The 22351-nt window shown below is 49.1% G+C and overlaps 1 protein-coding gene across 11 annotated transcripts in view; it reads right to left on the bottom strand.

Moving 5' to 3' along the window:
* The window catches only part of ARAP1 (ArfGAP with RhoGAP domain, ankyrin repeat and PH domain 1), a 195015-nt gene that overhangs the window by 88950 nt on the left and 83714 nt on the right, over positions 1-22351 (bottom strand). For all 11 annotated transcript variants that reach the window (XM_030556485.1, XM_030556495.1, XM_030556476.1 and 8 more), the window contains 3 exons: positions 14114-14262; positions 8958-9028; positions 6818-6921 (listed from right to left, as the gene is read on the bottom strand). In XM_030556485.1, the coding sequence (XP_030412345.1) occupies positions 6818-6921; positions 8958-9028; positions 14114-14262 (324 nt within the window). The remainder of the gene's footprint in view (positions 1-6817; positions 6922-8957; positions 9029-14113; positions 14263-22351) is intronic.

Here is a 22351-nt window from a genome sequence, read left to right as displayed (position 1 = left end):
CCAGAAGGCCAATAATCGATCTGGTGCTGAGCTGCAGACCTGCCACACTGACACCTCCAAGAAGCCCAAGCCAGAGGCCTGTGCCATGAACAGCAAGGAGGAGGAAGTGGTGGGCGAGGAAGGGGAAGAGGAGTATGGGGGACAGGCAACTGTGGGATTCAGCCACCAGAGAGCCAGGCCCTGTTTTTGACTCCACCGCACTCCAGCCAGTCCCCACAGTCGAGCACGGGCAAGCCCGACGCAGGGGTACGTGTGTAGATACATTTTCAATTACAGGGAGAGTCCCTCCCCCCAAAGCACCAGAACACATCTTCTGACTTATTAATTTACTCGTGCTGGGAGAGTTAGTGCTACAACCAAGAGAGGCAGAGTTGCTATCTGCTTTTCATTTCCCTCTGGATGTGGGGGGGGCAGGCAGAGCTGTTTCTTTATGTGCACAGGAATCTCCCTTGAATCCTCTTGACGGAGCTCAATGAAACGTCCATGGAGGTACTCTGCAATCCTCTGCTGAAGGTTTCTAGGGAGGGCTGCCTTATTTCTTCCTCCAAGGTAGGAAAATTTCCCACGAGACCCAGCGATAACTTCAGCAGGCACCACTGGTGTGCACAGGCTAGCAGCACACGGGCCTCAGCGGCTCTGGGGCGGCAGCATCATAGAGTCATAGACTCATAGACTTTAAGGTCAGAAGTGACCATTATGATCATCTAGTCTAACCTCCTGCACAACGCAGGCCACAGAATCTCATTCACCCACTCCTGTAACAAACCCCTAACCTATGTCTGAGCTACTGAAGTCCTCAAATCATGGTTTAAAGACTTCAAGATGCAGAGAATCCTCCAGCAAGTGACCCATGCCCCAGAGGAAGGCAAAAACCCCCTAGGGCCTCTGCCAATCTGCCCTGGAGGAAAATTCCTTCCCGACCCCAAATATGGCGATCAGCTAAACCCTGAGAACATGGGCAAGACTCACCAGCCGGACACCCAGGAAAGAATTAGCTGTGCTCTCTCTGCCTTTGTGGTCTTCAGAAGTGAGGTATCAGTTGAAACCACCAATGCCTGAGGGAAACGGTGCCAGTATTCAGTGCTATTTCCCAATATCACTGCAATCATGCAACCGAGCAATTCCCTCATTTCCCCAGTCCCTGGTGGGCCGGACTCACCAGGTCTCGTGCTGTGACTGGAAATCCCAAGCAGAAGTGAGAATGTAGTGCTTAAAACTTTAGGAGAGTGAGTTTGGCATCTTAAATTTCATTTTCTGTAGTGATCACGCTGACAATGATACCTCTGTGTGTTTTATTTTCAGCTGCTGCCATTGCGGCCTTCAGGGTCTGCCCCTCCACACCCGTGGAATGCCCGAGCCAGATGAGGAGGAGAAAGAAGAGGACTCAGGATGACATGTTCAATAAGACCCTACAAGCCAGCACTGCATTGGACCACGAGCACAGGGCCTAGAGGATGAACACGGTGGAGAAGGGGAGAGTGGAGAGGAGAAAGGCCCAGGAGAGCCAGCAGGAAACGGAGTGAGAGGCACCAGGACGTAATGGGGCTTCTCAGGCAGCACACACAGATGCTGCAGACCCTGTGCCTTCCCTCCACATTCACACGGCGTCAGGGGTCGGCGCACTACCCCTGCCTTATGTGGCCATCCAACATCTTGACAGACGAAAGGAAACACGACCAAGCCAGTCCGTCAGTGGCACTTGACAAAGGTGTGGGAGAAGAGCCAAATGCATGAGCAGCAAACCTTCCCACAGCGGCTACAGGTCCACTTGTCAGATGGAGCTTGGAGCACACTCTGCTTCCTGATGGCTCTCCGCGATGACTGCACCAGCCTTGACACGGCTTCTCCAGATGGAGTGGCTGCGGGCAGGGCTCTCCCGGTTGTCAGGGGGATGCTGAATTTCTTGAGACCTTACCTGACCTGGTTGCTGTACCAGAGCTTTGGCCTTCCTCTGCATCGCAGGCAGGTCTTGAGTTGGCCAGACAGCACTGTCTTCAACAGACGATCCTGAGGCTTGTAGGGACTCATTCCGTGCGTCCCAGCCAGTGAAGCCTGCGATCACCTAGTGTAGTCTGCATAGACTGTAGGCTGGTTCTCTCTAGGATCTCATTATTGATGATTCCTTGGTCCCAAGTGACTCCAAGGATTTTTCTGAGACTGGAAGCTGTTCATTCTCCACTCCTGTGACCCAGCTTTCGTAGCCATAAGGGAGGGTACCAAGGCCACAAGCCTGATATTCAGGGCCAGCAGCTTGTTGTTCCAGACACGTGAGGTAAGTTTGCCAAAGGTGACAGAGGCTTTGCAGATTCTGGCATCAAGTTCTCTATCCAGGCTAAAGTTTGCTGATTAGAATAGAGCCAAGTTAGCAGAAGCGATCCATGCTATCCAGAGCTTCATTACTGATGTAGATTTTAGGTAGGATGCTGGTGCCCCGTGACATGACAACTGGTTTCTTGATACTGATTCCCAGGCCGAACTTGATACATGCCTCGGAGAACTTATTCATCATGATCTTCAAGTCATCAGGTGAGTTAGAGATGAATACAGCGTCATCTGCAAAAGCAGATCCCGAATAGCAACCTGGGTGACATACCTTCTGTTCTGGAATCGTCTGATGTTGAACAAGCTGCCATCCATCCTCAATTCAATTAGTATTAGATCATTTCCAAAAGCATACTTAAGAAGAATAGAGAAGATGCCAAAGCCAGTTGGCACTAAGACGCAGCCTTGCTTCATGCCAGTATCAATGCTAAACTCAGATGATGGCTCATTTTCATCCTGGATAGTTGCCTTCATTCCCTCCTGGAACTCTTTACATAGGGAAAGCACTTTTTGTGGACAGCCAATTTTTAACAGCATTAAAAATTGTATAGACAGTATAGACCATTTCTACTAACTGTGTCAAAGGTCTTTTGTAGGTACGAATGCTATGTAGAGAGGTGCCTGTTGTTCATGGCTTTTTTCTTGCAACAAGCACATTACGAAGGACATGTCAGGGAGGACATTAAAGACAATCACAGCTTCAGATACACTGACCTGTGAAGGCCATGGTTTCCCCTTCGTACGTTCTGTTCTCTGATTTTATTAAGTTTTAAATTTATTTGTTTTAAAATTGTCCTTTTTTTGCACTGATTTTGTTACAGAATAAAATTCCATTCTTTGGAAGATAATTCATCTTTATTAGTTCACAACAAATGCTTCCGAGTGCTCTGCACAACTCATAGGATCAGTCACAAACAAAATTAACAGGTGCACTGACAATGTTATATTCCTACGTATACAGCAATCGCTGTAGGATTCCTGTCAGGCAGGGCCAGGCAGAACACACTACTACAACACACACTGCTCTGGCTCACTGTTAAAATGGTCTTTCAAAGCCTCCCTGAGTCACATATCTCCACTCTGTGCTCTTCTAATAGTCCTTGTATCTGGCTGTTCAAAGTCAGCAGACAGCTGCTCCATCTCTGCCCTCTACCCTGATGGAAACTTTTCCCGCTTTGCTTCACAGATATTATGCAGGACACAGCAGGCAGCTAGAACCATTGGGATCTTTTTCTCACTGAGGTCCAATCTTGTGATTAAACAACACCAGTGACCCTTCAAACAACCAAAAGCACATTTGACTGTCTTTCTGCACCTGTTGAGCTGGTAGCTGAATCATTCCTGGGTGCTATCGAGGTGGCCGGTGTACAGCTTCATGAGCCAAAAGAGCAAGGAGTAAGCTGGGTCCCCCAGGATCACCATTGACTTTTCAACATTCTCAGTGGTAATCCACCGGATGGCAAAGAATGGCCCCGCTTGTAGCTTTCTGAACAGGCCTGTGTTCCTAAAAATGCGAGCGTCACCTTCCCTGGTTGTCCAACACAGACATCAGTGAAGCTTCCCTGGTGATCTACCAGCACTTGCATAATCACGGGAAAGTAGCCCTTTGTGTTCATCTAGTCAGTGGCAAGGTGGTCTGGTCCCAAAATAGGAATATGCGTGCCCTCTATCGCTCCACCACAGTTCAGGATCCTTAGGTGCAAGGCCATCCACTATGTCCTGCACATTGTCCAGAGTCAGAGTCCTGTGTGGCAGGAGGCATATAATGGCCCTGCACATTTGCATGACAACGGTCTCCATGGTGGATTTCCCAACTCCAAATTGATTCCTGACTGACTAGTAGCAATCTGGTATTGCAAGTTCCCACAGTGCAATCACCATTCGCTTCTCCGCTGTCAATGCAGCTCTTATTTTGGTGCTCCTGCGCTAGCAGGTGGGGGTGACCTTGGCACAGAGATCTGGGAATGTAACTTTGTGCATCTGAAAGTTCAGCAGGCACTGCTTGTCATCCCAAACCCGCATTACAATGAGATCCCACCAGTCAGGGCCTGCTTCCCAGACGCAGACGCAGCGCTCCACCACCTGCAGCTGCTCCAGGAACACCCCCAACAACCTTGAATTGATTCTCATTATGTGCCACAGCTATCTGTCGTCCAAGAAATCGTCATGTTCCCCACTCGTTTGGTTCTTCTTGCAGCTCTATATACCCTCCAGGATCGTGCGCTCCATGCTTGCAACGCTCATGACAATAGTGCAGAGCTCTGCAGGCTCCTTGCTTTTGTCGAGATGGCAGACAGCAAGAAGGGCTGTGCAGGTTTTTGGGGTTTTGCAGAAAGGTGCAAAAATTATGAGATACAGATGCCATTATGGGTTGGAGACAGTTGCAAACTGGGAAGTTGACCCCATGTGTGACAAAGTGGGAATGTTCTTGCTGTGTTATGTGAATGCTGAGTGGGGAGTATTGACCTGGGAAGGTGTACTGGGACAGTCTGCCTGGGGGAAGGGAGCATAACTGAGCATGTAACCTGAGAACCCAGGAAGGGGGCTGAAGGCCAGGTGACACCTCTGCCCGGGACACTGAACAAAGGACACAAAGGCTGGGGGAGGAGCCGGGGGAGGCTGAGTAAGAGGCTGGGGGGGAGTTTTCAGTTTGAAGCTGGCTGGGAAATGGAGAGGGACGCCCTGATGGGGCTTCGGCTTCCCAATGCGGCTGAGACCTCCCTGGGGGCCCCTAACTAAAGGGGGTTCTGTTGTCTGTACCAGTAAGACATTATGGACCGTGTTTCTGTCATCTAAAGAAATCTGTTTTGCTGGCTGGCTAAGAGTCACGTCTAAGTGTGAAGTGGGGGTGCAGGACCCTCTGGCTTCCCCAGGACCCCATCGGGGCGGGCTCCCTGTGTGAAGCACACGGAGGGGCATATGCTGAATGCTCCAAGGGAGAGGAGGCTCCCCAGAGTCCCGACCGGCTTTGTGGGGAGTAGTTCCAGAGCATCGCCGGGGACTCCGTGACCCCATGCTCCCAGTCACCACTGTGCAACTCATTTCAATCCCATCATGCATTGTCAAAACTTCCCAAAATACAGAGCACTGGATGGTGGCAAGTTGCAAGTGGGATACCTACCCATAGTGCACCACACTCTGCATCGATACAAGCACTCAAAGTACATATTCCAGTAAAACAAGGAGCCAAGTATGCACACACACAAACAATGTACTGACTGCAGTGGCTGTATGCTGATGTATCTTGAGTCAACATATGTTTGTAGTGTAGATGTGGCCTCAGGAAAGTTAATTCAAATTAACCAAAGGTGTGAATTTAAAGCGGATTGGTTAAACAGCATTAAATCCGCCTGCGAGTGCTCTTACTCTGAATTAAAGTGATTTTAAAGAATTAAAGTGACTTTAATTCAGTTTAGCTGAATTCACTTCCAAAGTGAATTAAATGGAATCAAATTAAAGAGAACAGGATTGCTAACAAGTTCGGCAGCAAGGACAAGCAACCTGTTTTGGTCTCTCTTGGCTGGTGCCAGTACTAGCAGAGACACCTCTAGAAAAGATCCCAGCCGTGCAACAGGCTTCCCCTTCCCCCTCCTTCTGGCTCCCATCCGCTCCCAGGGCTCCTACATTCAATCTCCTCCCACCATCACCGGAGACTTGCATACCCCCCCCCTTCTCCTGCAGTGCTCAGCACCCCCACAGGCCGAGCCCAATCCTCGCCCCCACCTCTCTGCTGCAGGCCACACACAGCAGAGACTCCACAAGGAGGCAGCCCGACCATCCAGGCCTCTCCAGTTTGCTAGTGCCCCCAGGGCCTGGCCTGGGCCGGGAGGCAGGACAAGAGAACAGCACACAGCATGCAGCACTTAGCTGTTTGCAGGTTTCAGGGTGCAGGGAGGCTCTCTTCGAACACCAGCCAGGGCTTCTGCTGCCCCTGTGGTCAGATCTGCTGAATGGGCGGCCAGCAGCCTGAGCCTGCCTGGGAGGGAGGGATGTGTGGAGAGGGGAGGGTGACTGGCTCTGAGCTGCTCAGGCTTAGGGGAGTCTGCAGAGACCTGCACAGCAGCGGACACCATGGTGATCCCTGCGGTAGGACAGGCCGAAGCCAGGCTGGGTTCTTTGGGTAAAATCAAATGCAAAGGGCCAGATCCTGCTCTCAGCGATGCCAGGGTAAATTCAGAGTTGCGCCACTCCCTTCAGAGGAGTGGCTCCAGATTTACACCAGCGTCACTCAGAGCAGCGTCTGGCCCAAAGTAATGCGGATAACAAGCTCGCGTGAGAAACAAGATGCTTTTAAGTAGCCAAGGATCTGCCGGCCCAGGCTAGATCTCCTAGGGCCTGATTGTGTAATGCTCGGGACTGCCTCCCTTCCGAGGCGGCTGTCAGCCGCCTGACCGGTCCCTCGCTGGCTCCATAATTCACCACAGCAGGGGAAGCACAGAAGGGGGAAGAACACATGCACACACAGAGGAGCAAGAGCAGGAGGAGGGGTCCCTACTTGGCAGCTGGCTGGTCGTAATAGTCTTCAATGAGCTCGTCCTCGCTGAACAGGCTGTTGATGCGCTCCGAGCGCAGCCGCCCCCTCATGATCTCGGCATCATCCTGCAGAGACAGAGACAGGGAAGTTGACGCGGAGCAGCCCTTTCTGTTTCTAGTTTCCTGCTGTCGGTGGGGCTGGCCAGGATGAAGCAGTCCCGCACCCCTGAATGCTCTGCCCACGTTGCTGCTCATGCAGACAGACCTGTGCTTGCATGAGCATCTCGCTAACTCACGTCCCAACCGCAGCGACGCCGCTGCAGCACCGGCCCGCCGCCTGCATCATTACCCTGGGTTCCTCCAAGCAGGCTTGTGCGCCCATGCTGAAGCCTGTGCTGCCGCGGCTTTACTGCCATTGTAGGTGAGTTGGCTAAAGTGACGCGAGCTCAAGTACGTCTACACACGCTGCGCCCACGCCCAGAATGGCAGTGTAGACACACCACGTGTCAGAGCAGAGCAGCAAAGAGAAACTGATCAGCTCTGGGAAATGCCAGAGGTCTAGCTGATGGGTGAGGCTGAGTCCCCTGGGGGACTACCCAGCCCAAAGGGGGAGGGACAGGGAAGAGATGGGGCCATTGTGAGCACATACCCCACCCCACCCCGGCATATTTGCACAGACACACCCCTCCCAGCCAGCTCCACAGACACACCCCTCAGCATGGCCAGGATACACTCAGAGAGTGAGACAGTGCACGCCATGGGTTCACACGTCGCCTCCAGGAGTGACTCAGGTTTACTTCCTTCATTGGCGTGAATCTGGGGCTCAGAAAAAGCCAGGCCTGCTAGAGGCAGAGGATGTACAAGCTTATCCCACACAGCTTTGCGGATGCCCCTCACTCCTGACCTGCAGCCCCTTTGCTATGCCAGTCCTGGGTCCCCACTCAGCTTTGCCAATACTCACCAATCCCGACTTGCAGCGCCCCCTGCTATTCCGGCCCTGGGCCTCTCTTGGACAGAGGCGGCCAGTCGTGCTAGACTGTGATTACAGGAGGAGATGGATCTAGCTGGAGACCAAACTCACAGCACATCATTCCTGAACCCAAGCTCCCAGAAAGGAAAGGCCAGTGCCTGTAACTGATAGCCCCCCTCCAAGGTCCTAGCTTTTCTGCCCCGCCCCACACCTCTCCCCAGCCTCAGAAGAGCATGCACTGCCCTCACAGTACAGGGAAGTGCAGCTGGAGGTAGGGGTTGGCTGTGGGCACTTCATTTATAGAAATCCAAATTGCTGCGTTGGGCTTTGGTGAAAAGTTCTGCATTTCCTCTGTGGCGGAGAGGAGCATGCATAGACACAGACACACATGCACACAAGCAGCCCAGCTCAGCACAAATGTCCACACACCCCCACTACAAACTGATGGTCACTACACCAGAGGCAGCTCACACTGAATCGAGGGTGCATTTATTCAGGGACTTGGCAAGGATCCTCAGAGGTGTTTAGGCTCCTCTTACTGTCACCAGCTCTGGGAGCCTGGCACCCCTCAGCACTGCCTCTGATTTGCAACTCGAGAGCCCATGGGGCTGGCATTAGAACAGACAGAATTGAAACGTGTCTCTGTGAATCAGCTGTGGCCATCAAAGGTAGAGCTGGGCCTCATGCTCTCTAGGGTCGCCCCTAAAAGCAGCATTTCTGCTCTCCTGTCCCAACAGCAACCTAAGTCCCTTCAAGTCCTAACTCACCCCGTCAATGCAGGAGGGTTAGACAGGCATTATCCCCTGTGCCACAGACAAAATTGGGTAACAAATCTGCCTCCCTCAAATCCCGCTACAGTTTCAATTAGATGCAGCATTCTTCGCTTCCTGCCCCAAAGAATTGTGCAGCGTTGCTGTGTGCTGTTAACAACTGCTGCGTTCCACACCAGAGTTGGTTGCATTTCAGCAGTGAGTGTCCAAGCGCTGGACACTCTCTGATCCTTTAGAATGAATGCCACGGTATAAAGTTAATGGGATCATCTGATTTTTCCACCCCACCTCTCCTTTCCAAACAACATTGGGGCTGTTTTCCCTCTTCTTGTCTTTTAAAATGGAAGACAGGACAGACAGACAGACCAACCCACTGAGAGAGCCGAAAAGCCCAGACACTCTGTGCTGTATTATGAGCCAACCTTGTCACTCATTTCTCCTGAAGCAGCTGCCAATTCCTCCTCCCACGGGGGTTCTTCATAATCAGAGTCGTCTGTGAAGAGACACAAAGGGAGGCTGAGAAACACTGTTCATTCAAAAGGGGGTTCAGGGAGCACGCACCCCAAGATTGCTGTGCTCCTGTCAACCACTTTCCAGTGCCTGTTCCTGCACCCAGCCAGGCAGCAACACAGCTCTCACAGCAAGAGGCAACATTGTCTGGCGGGAGGGCACTTGGGTCAGGTGGTTTGGGCTCTGCTACACACCCCCTGGATGACCCTGCCCATAGCACTTCTCTCTGTGCCTCAATTTCCCCATCTGTAAAATGAGGCTAATTTTGCCAAGCATGCCGAGACCCTTCCATGAACGACACTAGGGTTGGGAAAAGGCTTTCTGTGAACGGCTTCTGAAGGTCACACCGTGCAACAGCTGTCATCCAGCACTCTCTGCTCTTTGCTGTCGAGCAGTGCTGCACTCATTTCCCCTCTGATTCCCACAGCATCCAGGGGCTTTACACATCACAAGGTCACAGAAGTGTCAGGCTGGAGGGACCTCAAGAGGTTACCATTTCCAGCCCCCTGCGCCGAGGCAGGACCATATAAACCCAGAGCAACCCTGACCAGGGGTTTATCCAGCCTGGTCTTACAAACATCCAGTGAGGGGATTCTACAACCTCCCTCGGAAGCCTGTTCTAGATCTTAACTGTCCTGTGAGTTAGAAAGCTTTCCTTAAATCTCCCTTGCTGCAAATTAAGCCCATTGCTTCTTGTCCTACTTTCAGTGGACATGGAGAACAATTGATCCACGTCTCTTTAGAACAGCCCTTAACAGATTTGAAGACTGTTCTCAGGTCCCCCTCAGTTTTCTTTTCTCAAAACTAAACGTGCCCAGTATTTTTAACCTTTCCTCACAGGTCAGGTTTTCTAAACCTTTCATCATTTTTATTGATCTCCTCTCTACTCTCTCCAATTTGTCCTCATCCTCCCTAAGGTGTGGCACCCAGAACTGGACACAGTTCTCGAGCTGGGGCCTCACCAGTGCCGAGTAGATTGACCTCCTGTGTCTTACGTCCAACACTCCCATTAACGCATCATTTGAATCCCTCTCCTAAGAGCCTGAACCGGAAATCAATGGGCATTTTGTCTGAGGACTGCAGGATTGAACTCTAAATTAGACAGAGCACAGAGGAGGAATGACAGACAGTCGTCACGGAGGCAAGGTTATGGAAGGACGAGACCATGAGAAAGGGTAGTGGTACATCCTGTTGGCTCCTTTTTTTCGTTTTTCTCCAGAGGAGTTTATGTTTCTAGAGTAATTTTGAAAGGAGTTTTTTCTTTGCTAATATGCTGAGCTAGTGTTTGATGGAGCGTTGAAGACAGGACTGGCGCTGCAGGGACAAATCGCAAGTGGGTGCAGCCCCTGAGTGCCAGCACTAATTGTCCAAAGCAATGAATCAAAGGCTCTATTCAGAAACAGGAGGGAGGTAAGAGCCAGGAAAGAAAAACAAATGGGCCATTTATTTAACCTTTATAAAGAACGAGAGCTATGGGAACCAGGGTGCTAACTGCCAGCGTTAAACACTGCTATGTGGTCACCCGGATTCTAGAGGCAGGTGTGGCTGCTTTCTGGCAAAGCTAACTACATATGAGGTTATTACAGTATCAAATCTGTCCCTCGGTAAAACAGCCAGGCCTTGTGTCTCCCAGTACCCCAGCCTCTGAAGGAGGAGAATTTCTCCTGGGACCTTGGGATGCTCGAGGCTGGGAGCTAGCCCCCTGAGTTATTTCTTGTTGGAACACCCAAAGCAGGAAGCACTGTTTAGACTCGAGCATTCGAACAAATGAGCTGTAAAAACAAGGCTCTGACCACTTGCCATTCTGAAAGAGCCCGTGGCTGTCTTTGCACAAGCGGGGCACACATGCCAAATTCCACAGCGTGCAGTGGCTCCAACCTCCCTTGCGGTTTCATAGGAGGAACCCCCCCCTTAATTACCCCTCCTCAGTTGAGTCTACAGAGCAATGTGAGGTGTGACTGCAGCTTTGACAGAGATAAATACAGCAGGGTAGCCGCTGGGGCATGGCCGCTGGCACAGGCTAGTCACCCAGGCACAATCTTGCCCGGGGTCCTAGGTACATATGCACATGGCTATCCTACGCTGCTACCCACGCCGCTATCGCAGAGTGGCTGATGCTTCCCAGCCCAGAGGTGGCTGCATTTCAGTGCTTGGTGAGCGATCCCAGTACAGGCAGACTATAAAGCACTCTGGGTGACAGTGATATGGAAATAGAATGTCTCAGTTATATGCCCACAGAGACAGCTGCCTCTTCTCCTAGGGCAGGAGTTTGTTGGGACACCAGGTTTCAGGAGAGAACTACGACCAGTTTCCTCCATTGTTGTTCCTTCGGCAATGCAGAAGAGGCACCGATACCCAGTTACAACGGCTGCCATATTTCCTCTGCAGCATGCAGCATTCTGAGCCATTGCTTCCATGACTGCTAAGTCCAGGCCAGGATGTAGGGAGACGCTGTGCAGCCACACGGGGCAGCATCTCCTCCGTCTGTCAGTCTGGGAGCCAGAGGGAGCCAGAAGACCTGGATGTGTCCAGCAGCCTCAATAAAGAAGCCCCTTTCTAGGCCCCACAGCTGAGACCTGTCTCCTCTGGAGTTGCCAGAGGGTTTCCAAAGCAGTAAAAACTAAACTGCCTCTGGCATACCCGTAACGCTACACAGCTGGTGAGAGGCAGGCCTGTGAGTTTAATGATACTATAGAATGTAACTAATTTGCAGAGAGTTTAACTAATTAGGCCTCATTCAGCTTCATGAACTAAGGGCTGATGTGGCCCTAGAGAGGAAGGGAAGTATCACAACCCCCATTTTACATAGGAGAAAACTGAGGCCCAGAGAAGTTGAGAGAGTTGCCCAAGGTCACATAGTGAGTCAGTGGCACAGCAGGGAATAGAACCCAGAAGTCCTGCGTTCTAGTCCCGTGCTCTAGACATGAGCAGTATTTCTTCCCCTTTACTTTGAGATTTAACCCCTTTGCTGCTGGTTCCCACTCCAGCTTTCCCTCTGCTCAGGTTACCTGTGGGCCTGACCCTGGTCTGTAGGGCAGCCCTGGATGGCAGGTATGCAAGGCAGCAGCAAAGCTGTCAATGCCTCTTGCTGATTGGTCCCCAGGCTTGTCTATCTCATCCAGCTTTGCTCAGCAGCTGCGGATGAAATTGCTCCACTCTCCTAGTCTAAAGTAGCTGTGATGCTCTGCCGGGGTACCCAGGGACGTGAGGCACCTCACCATCACTTGCCCTTAGTGCAAAGGCACCTCGTTATGCCTGCCGTGGGTCAGCTCCCTGAAACCACCAGCCTCTGGCAGCACAAGCCATGCCTGCAGGCACATGCCAACGCCCGTGGCCTCGGAGCGTTCCCTGCAGTACCCAGCCTCTTCTCACTGGACACTCACAGAATTACCAGGTGGGCTGTTCCCAAAGGAACAGGACATGCCAGCTTGTCAGATTCCACCTGGAACCAGCACTTCACTCCACACCACAGCCCTGAGCTAGATGCAGAGGGAAAACCAGAACGCATTTATTCAGAGATTCAAGGGATTGTGAGTAGGGACAGTGGAAACAAATTGTTTCATCCCAAACAAAATCATAACACGTTTTCTAGAAACTAAACTTAACTAACAGGTTACCCTCCTCTCTAAAGAAGCTTATCTCAACCACAGTTTTCTCCAGCATTTTCAGTGAAGTCTGGCTGCGACTTCCTCTTTCATGAAGCCAACTCGCTGGCTGTTCACTTCCTAAGTGAAGAATGACAAGGTGCCTTCTTTGTCCCCCAAATATACTACAGCAAACATCTGATGTGCATTTTAAGATAGAATCCACCCCCACTCCTGTTTACTTTTTCCTATTACTTGTCTCTCTCTGAAGTTTTTACAATCCTTCACTAGCATTTGGTTCAGACCGGCAGCAGCAGGCCCATTGTGAACGACACAATCCTGAAGTTACACATAAACAACTGGATAGATAAACATTTCTTCCCTTACAGAAAACCTGCTTTTCACCTTTCCCCAGGCACAGACCTTAGGAACACAATTTTCAGTATAGATACCTAACCCCTTGCATAACATCCTTACTGGCATTTCTCCATGACACTGATGACCAGGGTGACCTCGGCTTTTATCTGAGACGTCATGACATTCTTTGTTGAACTAGGACAAGGGTCAGCAACCTTTCAGACATGCTGTGCCGAGTCTTCATTTATTCACTCTAATTTAAGGTTTCGCGTGCCAGTCAGACATTTTGACGTTTTTAGAAGGTCTCTTTCTGTAAGTCTATAATATATAACTAAAATATTGTTGTATGTAAAGTAAATAAGGTTTTTAAAATGTTTAAGAAGCTTCATTTAAAATTAAATTAAAATGCAGAGCCCCCCGGACCAGTGGCCAGGACCCGGGCAGTGTGAGTGCCACTGAAAATCAGCTCGCGTGCCGCCTTCGGCACATGTACCATAGGTTGCCTACACCTGAACTAGAACATACAGGCCAGGCCCAGGAGATTCCTGTAACTCTCAGCAGCCCCTCTGTGCCCCTCCAACAGTCGGCACTACCTGGTTCTTGGGTCACAGAAGCCCCTGATGGAAGCTGTGAGGAGCAATGCTTAATTCTCAGACAGACAGCAAAGCTGAATCCAACTGCTGGATGCTCTGGGATAATTCAGCAGATGATAATAAAAATGACTCCCTTTCCTCTCGTCTGCTCTCCTGACAACACGTTGTTTTGCTGGCCCTCTTTTTCGCCTATCTCCTGGGATAAAATCCTCTACGTGATTTTAGGCCAGCTAAACCCTGGCGCTGCACTGAGAGATGCTAGGAGAGGCCTGCTTCAGAACCATCACTACGTGGTGTAAGAGCCATTGTCGAGTCCCGTGACGTTGTCAGGATTCCTGGCACCCAAAACCTGATCTTGCAACCCGCGAAATTCCCCAGGGTCAACCCAGGCAAAACTGGGATGCTGCTGCAATGAATGGGATGGACGGACGGAGGGACAAACAGCACAAGGCCCAAAGGTTATTTAGGGAAGCCCAGTTCACTGCACTAATGCAAAGCTCGAGAAGGGGCAGGTTAACCCTGACACACACTCACCGAACTCCGGCAGGAGGAGATCGACTGGTCTGGAAGGCAGTTCCGGGGGGCTCTCTTGTTGTGGTTTCAGAGGGGGAAGGACAGGAGGCAGAGGGGGTGGGACAATAGGCACCGGCTCAGGGGCTTGGCATTCCTCTCTATCAGGAAAGCTGCAAAGAAAAGAAAGATCCCACGTTAACGCAGACACAAGCCTTCCCCGAATCCCCCTCCTTCCCTTCCCTGCATGGCTGCCTTAAAAATTGAGGGCCAGATCTTGATCTCATTGATGCCAGCAGACACCCGGACTCATTCCACTGAAGTGGAAGGAGCGACACTGGATTTGCACTGGGATCACGGGGATTAGAATCACAGCCTTTGCACTGTGGAAGAGCCAAGCGCTCAGGTGGGTTCAGCAAACCATGGAGGCATCACCACGAGATCACCAAGAGTCACCTCCCAGCACAGACTTCCAATGAACCTCAAGAAAAAAGAATATTTAACAGCCAAATTGTAGACAGCTGGGATTGTCCCTGTTCCCACTGCTAACCACCATCAAAAACCACCCCCACCGATGACGGATGACCACCACGAGCCCTTCAAATACCACATTCAGCACAAAGCCCTCCGACAGCATGAACATTACAGTGTGGGTAAGGAGCTGCCCAGAACAAGGTGCCACTGCTATCCGCACTTCCTGTTCACCTGACCTGCTGTCCTACCGCAGAAATGGAGGGACTTGGAGAGGTCTTCAGGTCTATTCCCCAGCGCTGAGACAGGGCCAAGCAAACCAAGACCAGCCCTGATGGGTTTGTCCAGCCTGGTTTTAAAAACCTCCAGTGAGGGGATTCCACAACCTCCCCTGGAAGCCCGTTCCAGAGCTTAACTATCCTGTGAGTTAGAAGGTTTTTCCTGACTTCTGACTTAAATCTCCCTTGCTGCAGATTAAGCCCATTGCTTCTTATCCTACCTCCACTGGACACAGAGAACAATGGATCACTGTCCTCTTTAGAACAGCCCTTAGCAGATCTGAAGACTGTTACCAGGTCCCCCCTCAGTCTTCTTTTCTCAAGGCTCAATATGCCCAGATTTTTAACCTTTCTTCCTAGATCAAGTTCTCTAAACCTTTGATCATTTTTGTTACTCTCCTCTGAGCTCTCTCCAATCTGTCCACATCTTTCCAGGGCCAAGTACAGCAGGACAATTACCTTCTGTGTCTTACGTACAATAAACCTGTTAATTCACCCCAGAATGATTTTAGCCCTTTTTGTAACTGCATCACATTATCGACTCACATTCAATTTCTGATTCATGATAGCCCCCGGATCCTTTTCAGCAGGCCTACCTCCTATCCAGTTACGCCCAGTTTGTAATTGTGTGTTCAATTTTTCCTTCCTAGATGAGGTATTTTGTGTGTGTCTTTATTGAATTTCATCTTTTTTATTTCAGACCAATTCTCTCATATTCAAGGTCATTTTGAATTCTAACCCTGTCCTCTCAAGTGCTGGCAACCCCTCCCAGCTTGGTATCATATGCAAATTTTACAAGCTTCCTCTCCACTCCATTACCATGTCATTAATGAACATATTGAATTGCACTGGACTCAGGACAGACCCCTGTGTGACCTCCCCCCAAAGATACACCCTCACAAATCATTAACTACTCTGTGAATATGGTCTTTCATCCAGGTGTGCACTCACCTTTAAGTAATTTAACCCAGACCATATTTCTCTAGTTTGACCAAGGCCTTGCTAAAATCCAGGTAAGTCATGTCTACTGCCCCACCCTCATCCACTAAGCCGGTCACCCTGTCATGAGAGGTCCTGCAGCCGCTTCCTACGTTAGCTCTCATATTCAGTCTCATATGCCATCCTGCAATGTTCCAGGGCTCTTCCTGGAGCAAGCGTGTCGTTCGGTACTGACACAAATTCCACCCTGCATGGCCCACTCCCCAGCCGAGCTGGGCACGCACTGCGCGAAGATATACACAACTATTGTGTCAACAAGCACCTGAGATCCCTCTGCTCATCGCCAATGGTGGAGCTGCTGGAGGCGACCACAGCTGGTTAAAAAATGGACTTTTCTCTCTCTCTCGCTCTCTCTCTCTCTCTCGCTCACACAAACACACATGCAAAAATCGAGATTTGGAAAAATTGTTTTGTGAATCAAGACAGAATGCCAAAAATTCCCAACTTTTTTGCAAAATGAAATTCTTGGGGAAAAAAATTGGTTTGGGGTCAATTGAAATGTTTTGCTATGATAAATTCTCAATGTTTTGTTTCAGTTTTGACCCTTCTTTAAATTTTTTTTATATCAGATAAAGTACATTTCAAAACAGTCATTTTGTTTGCTAACAAAAAATCAAAAGTTTTCTTCCAAAAAAGTGGAAACTTTTATTTCCAATTGTTTTCAGAGCAAAATTTGGTATGATTTCACCCAACATTTGGTTTTGGCTAAACAGCATTTCCCAACAGAAAACTGTTTTGATTAAAATTTTCCCACCAGTTCTAAGGGAGACAAAGCCCCTGTTCTAATAGTGTTTAAACCAACAGCAATTAGACAGAAAATGGTTACCAGTGAGACAGCAAACAATGGAAAGCTAGACCCCAGCGCAGTGATTTGGGGAGGCTGGTGGGTATTTTGGACAAGCTGCCATAGCCAGGTTCATATGGAATCCCTACCTGCCTCTCAGTTACCTGGCTTGGTGAGCAAACTAACCCTGGTGTGGTACTGACCCCCTGGCAGGACAGATGTGCCACTGCTTCATCGTTGTGTCAGAGGAAGGACACCACTGGGTTGCAAAATTAAGTGCCGGATCCAGACAGTAAGTTCCTAAAATGGATCCCAAATACGCAACCACCTCTTCCTGCCTTCTATTTAACAGGAGCATGGCCTTCCACGAGGCTACAATTCAGGGGTCAGGAATCTCTTCCTGATTCTGTGGGACTTCAGGCAAGTCACGAATGTGAGCATTTTCATCCTCAAGTGCCTAGTGACAGACATCCAAATCCACAGATTGGTCCCTACATCAGTGGCTGTATTTTCCGAAGTGCTCGGTTCCAACAACTCCCCGCTGGAATCAGCAGGAACGGCAGGCACCAGCACCTCTCAGAAACAGGCCATTTGTATTCAGGTGCCTACAGATGGATTCAGTGGCCTAGTTTTAGGCACCCAATTAAAAAATGTTGGCCACCTTCTCCCCATGACTCAGCTTCCACATAAGAACATCAGAATGGCCAGGCTGGGTCAGACCTATGGTCCATCTAGCCCAGTATCCTGTCTGCTGACAGTGTCTGGCGCCAGATGCTTCAGAGGGAATGAACAGAGCAGGGCAACTTTGAGTGAGCCATTCCCTGCTGTCCAGTCCCAGCTTCTGGAAGTCAGAGGCTTGGGGACACTCAGAGTATGGGGTTTTCATCCCTGACCATCTTACCTAATAGCCATTGATGGATCTGTCCTCCAAGAACTTATCTAGTTCTTTTTTGAACCCAGTTATAGTTTTGGCCTTCACAACATCCCCTGGCAATGAGTTCCACAGGTTGGCTGTGTGTTGTGTGAAGAAATACTTCCTTTGGTTTGTTTTAAACCTGCTGCCCATTCATTTCATCGGGTGACCCCTGGTTCTTGTGTTATGGGAAAAGGTACTTCCTTCTTCACCATCTTCAAAATATGGATAGTGCCATTTACCCACCCCTTGAGGGGAGAATTAACTGACAAATCTTTGTAGATTCTCAGCTGAAAGCTGCTACATGAGGGCAATGATTTATGATTGGTAGTGAGCAATTTAGGCTAATGAACAAAAAATATAGTGGAAAGACAGAGCCATCCGTGGCCTAAATTGCAGAGCTGCAGAGTAAAGCCGAAGTTGTTTGGGGTGACAGGTGCTTGGCATTTCCACAGAGATACTCTTTCCCAGCAACTTTCTCTTCGGTTGCATTGAACACCGAACCTCTTGGGAACTAGAATTAGAATTCAGCCACAGCTGCCTCCCTGTTACTACTTCTCGTATTTCCCGCCTCCCAAACAAGCACCACCAGATGGGCAATGCACAGAATGTTTACAGTAAAGATTTTCTAAGGACAGGAAAGAAGGGAAGTTTCCTCGGGCACAAAAATAGGAGATCTGAGTTTGTTTTCCTTTGTTTTTGTGGAAAGCTTCCCAATCCGGAGACGGAGGCGGTTGTGGAATATCTCCCGGGAGAAGCCCCGGTGTCTGTGAATGCCTCCTTTTCCAAATGTCTGGAAAGTGTCCAGAACCCCAAAGGGCCTCGCCTAAAGGACAAGCCAATAATGACATGTCACAGGAAGGAGGATGGCTTGGTGGTTAAGGCCCTGGCCTGGGAACTAGAACATCCAGATGCAACTCCCAGTACTCATACAGGTTCCTTGGATGGCTTTGGCCAAGCAATTTAACCTCTGTGGGCCTAGTGCCCCATCAGTCAAGTGGGGCTAATGACGCTTCCTTCTCCCACCCTTTGTCGCTGTTGTCTACTTAGACCAGGAGCGGGCAAACTTTTTGGCCTGAGCGCCACATTGGGTTTCTGAAATTGTATGGAGGGCCATTAGACACATTGAATCTATTTCCTCCATGTTAAGTATCTTGTCAAACTGTTTGAAATGGGCCATCTTAATTATCACTACAAAAGTTTTTTTTCTCCTGCTGACAACAGTTCATCTTAATTAGCCTCTTAGAGTTGGTTGGGCAACTCCCACCTTTTCATGCTCTCTGTATGTATATATATCTCCTCACTATGTGTTCCATTCTATGCGTCCGATGAAGTGGGCTGTAGCCCATGAAAGCTTACGCTCAAATAAGTGTGTTAGGGTTTGGCTACACTTGCAGCCGTACAGCGCTGGGTGTTAAAGCTGTCTTCATACAGCTGTGTAGGGAAAGCGCTGCAGTGTGGCCACACTGAAAGCTACCAGCGCACTGTCGTGGCCACATTTGCAGCGGTTTTGGGAGCGGTGCATTATAGGCAGCTATCTCAGCATTCAAGTGGCTGCAATGTGCTTTTCAAAATAGGGGGGGGTGGGGTGGAGCGTGACAGGGAGCGTGGGGGAGACAGAGAGAGTGGATTTTTGGAGCCGACACTGCGTCAGCTCCCTGCCTTGCAAATTCCAACCACTTCTCCCACCCCTCTCTCATTCACTCTTAAATGCAAATAGCCTTCAGACCAGATAAGCACCTGCTCCGACAGACTCCCTCCCCCCAGCCCCCTCTCCCCCAGCCGTGCTGTTTCTCTCTTCAAGCAAACACTAGCTGTGGACATTCCCTGCCTGCCTCTGCTCGAAGCAAACAGGAGCTGTGTTTATTTTTTAGATAAGCAGTTCCCGGAGCCCCACAACAAAACAAAGAGAGTTCTTTAGTTAAAAGCATTATGGGAAAATTCAGGAGGTCAGTTACAGCGTAGTAAGATTAATCACTGTTTACACTGGCACCCCAGCACTGCAGCACCAGGGCTGTTCTCTTTATTCCTCTCGTCCATGTGGAGTACAACCAGCGCTGTAGCCAGGGAAATACAGCGCTGTATGTGCCTTGCCAGTGTGGATGGGGAGTAATAGTTGCAGCGCTGTAAAGCCACTACCAGCGCTGCAACTCTCCAGTATAGCCAAGGCCTTGGTCTCTAAGGTGCCACAAATGCTCCTGATCTTTTTTCAGAGGGGTAGCTGTGTTATTCTGGATCTGTAAAAGCAGCAAAGAATCCTGTTTCTTTCCTGTTCTTTTTGCTCATCTCTCTTAGAATTTTTATGGCACATTCGATGCCCAGAGCTCAGCTCCCGTCGACCTGAATTGCAGCTGTGAGTGCTCAGTGCTTCTGCAAATCTGTTCCCTGGTGTCTTGGGGTTGGGAAGCCAGAAAACGAGGAAGACACAATTAGTGGTCAACTGTGAGGGGGGCTTTAAACTAGGTTCGACGGGGACAGGTGAGCAAAGCCCACAGGTAAGTGGGGAACAAGACCTGGGAGATGGGTTGGAAACAGGAGGGAGCACGGGCTATAATAGCAGAGAGGAAGGAGGGTCAGGGCAAAGCTGGGAGGCGAGATCAAACCAGTATCTTAGATGCCTTTATACAAATGCAAGAAGTATGGGTAATAAGCAGGAAGAACTGGAAGTGCTAATAAATAAATACAACTATGACATTATTGGCATTACTGAAACTTGGTGGGATAATACACACGACTGGAATGTTGGTGTGGATGGGTATAGTTTGCTCAGGAAGGATAGACAGGGGAAAAAGGGAGGAGGTGTTGCCTTATATATTAAAAATGTACACACTTGGACTGTGGTGGAGATGGACATAGGAGACGGAAGGGTGGAGAGTCTCTGGGTTAGGCTAAAAGGGGTAAAAAACACAGGTGATGTCGTGCTGGGAGTCTACTACAGGCCACCTAATCAGGCGGAAGAGGTGGATGAGGCTTTTTTCAAACAACTAACAAAATCATCCAAAGCCCAAGATTTGGTGGTGATGGGGGACTTCAACTATCCAGATATAGGTTGGGAAAATAACACCGCGGGGCACAGACTATCCAATAAGTTCCTGGACTGCATTGCAGACAACTTTTTATTTCAGAAAGTTGAAAAAGCTACTAGGGGGGAAGCTGTTCTAGACTTGATTTTAACCAATAGGGAGGAACTTGTTGAGAATTTAAAAGTAGAAGGAAGCTTGGGTGAAAGTGATCATGAAATCATAGAATTTGCAATTCTAAGGAAGGGTATAAAGGAGTACAGCAGAATAGAGACAATGGATTTCAGGAAGGCGGATTTTGGTAAGCTCAGAGAGCTGATAGGCAAGGTCCCATGGGAATTAAGACTGAGGGGAAAAACAACTGAGGAAAGTTGGCAGTTTTTCAAAGGGACGCTATTAAGGGCCCAAAAGCAAGTTATTCCGATGGTTAGGAAAGATAGAAAATGTGGCAAAAGACCACCTTGGCTTACCCTTGAGATCTTGCGTGACCTACAAAATAAAAAGGCGTCATATAAAAAATGGAAACTAGGTCAGATCACGAAGGATGAATATAGGCAAATAACACAGGAATGCAGACGCAAGTTTAGAAAGGCAAAGGCACAAAATGAACTCAAACTAGCTATGGGAATAAAGGGAAACAAGAAGACTTTTTATCAATACATTAGAAGCAAGAGGAAGACCAAGGACAGGGTAGGCCCACTGCTCAATGAGGAGGGGGTAACAGTAACGGGAGACTTGGAAATGGCAGAGATGCTTAATGACTTCTTTGTTTCGGTCTTCACTGAGAAGTCTGAAGGAATGTCTAGTATAGTGAATGCTTACGGGAAGAGGGTAGGTATAGAAGAGAAAATAAGGAAAGAGCAAGTAAAAAATCACTTAGAAAAGTTAGATGCCTGCAAGTCACCAGGGCCTGATGAAATGCATCCTAGAATACTCAAGGAGTTAATAGAGGAGGTATCTGAGCCTCTAGCTATTATCTTTGGGAAATCATGGGAGACGGGGGAGATTCCAGAAGACTGGAAGGGGGCAAATATAGTGCCCATCTATAAAAAGGGAAATAAAAACAACCCAGGAAACTACAGACCAGTTAGTTTAACTTCTGTGCCAGGGAATTTAATGGAGCAGGTAATTAAAGAAATCATCTGCAAACACTTGGAAGGTGGTAAGGTGATAGGGAATAGCCAGCATGGATTTGTAAAGAACAAATCATGTCAAACTAATCTGATAGCGTTCTTTGATAGGATAATGAGCCTTGTGGATAAGGGAGAAGCGGTGGATGTGATATACCTAGACTTTAGTAAGGCATTTGATACAGTTTCGCATGATATTCTTATAGATAAGCTAGGAAAGTACAATTTAGATGGGGCTACTATAAGGTGGGTGCATAACTGGTTGGATAACCGTACTCAGAGAGTAGTTGTTAATAGCTCCCAATCCTGCTGGAAAGGTATAACAAGTGGGGTTCCGCAGGGGTCTGTTTTGGGACCGGTTCTGTTCAATATCTTCATCAACGATTTAGATGTTGGCATAGAAAGTACGCTTATTAAGTTTGCGGACGATACCAAACTGGGAGGGATTGCAACTGCTCTGGAGGACAGGGTCAAAATTCAAAATGATCTGGACAAATTGGAGAAATGGTCTGAGGTAAACAGGATGAAGTTCAATAAAGATAAATGCAAAGTGCTCCACTTAGGAAGGAACAATCAGTTTCACACATACAGAATGGGAAGAGACTGTCTAGGAAGGAGTATGGCAGAAAGAGATCTAGGGGTCATAGTGGACCATAAGCTTAATATG

The sequence above is a fragment of the Gopherus evgoodei genome, chromosome 1, assembly GCF_007399415.2.
Source record: "Gopherus evgoodei ecotype Sinaloan lineage chromosome 1, rGopEvg1_v1.p, whole genome shotgun sequence".
NCBI lineage: Eukaryota > Metazoa > Chordata > Testudines > Testudinidae > Gopherus > Gopherus evgoodei.
Note: the sequence above shows the minus strand (reverse complement) of the source record. Positions and strands in the feature narration are given on the sequence as shown.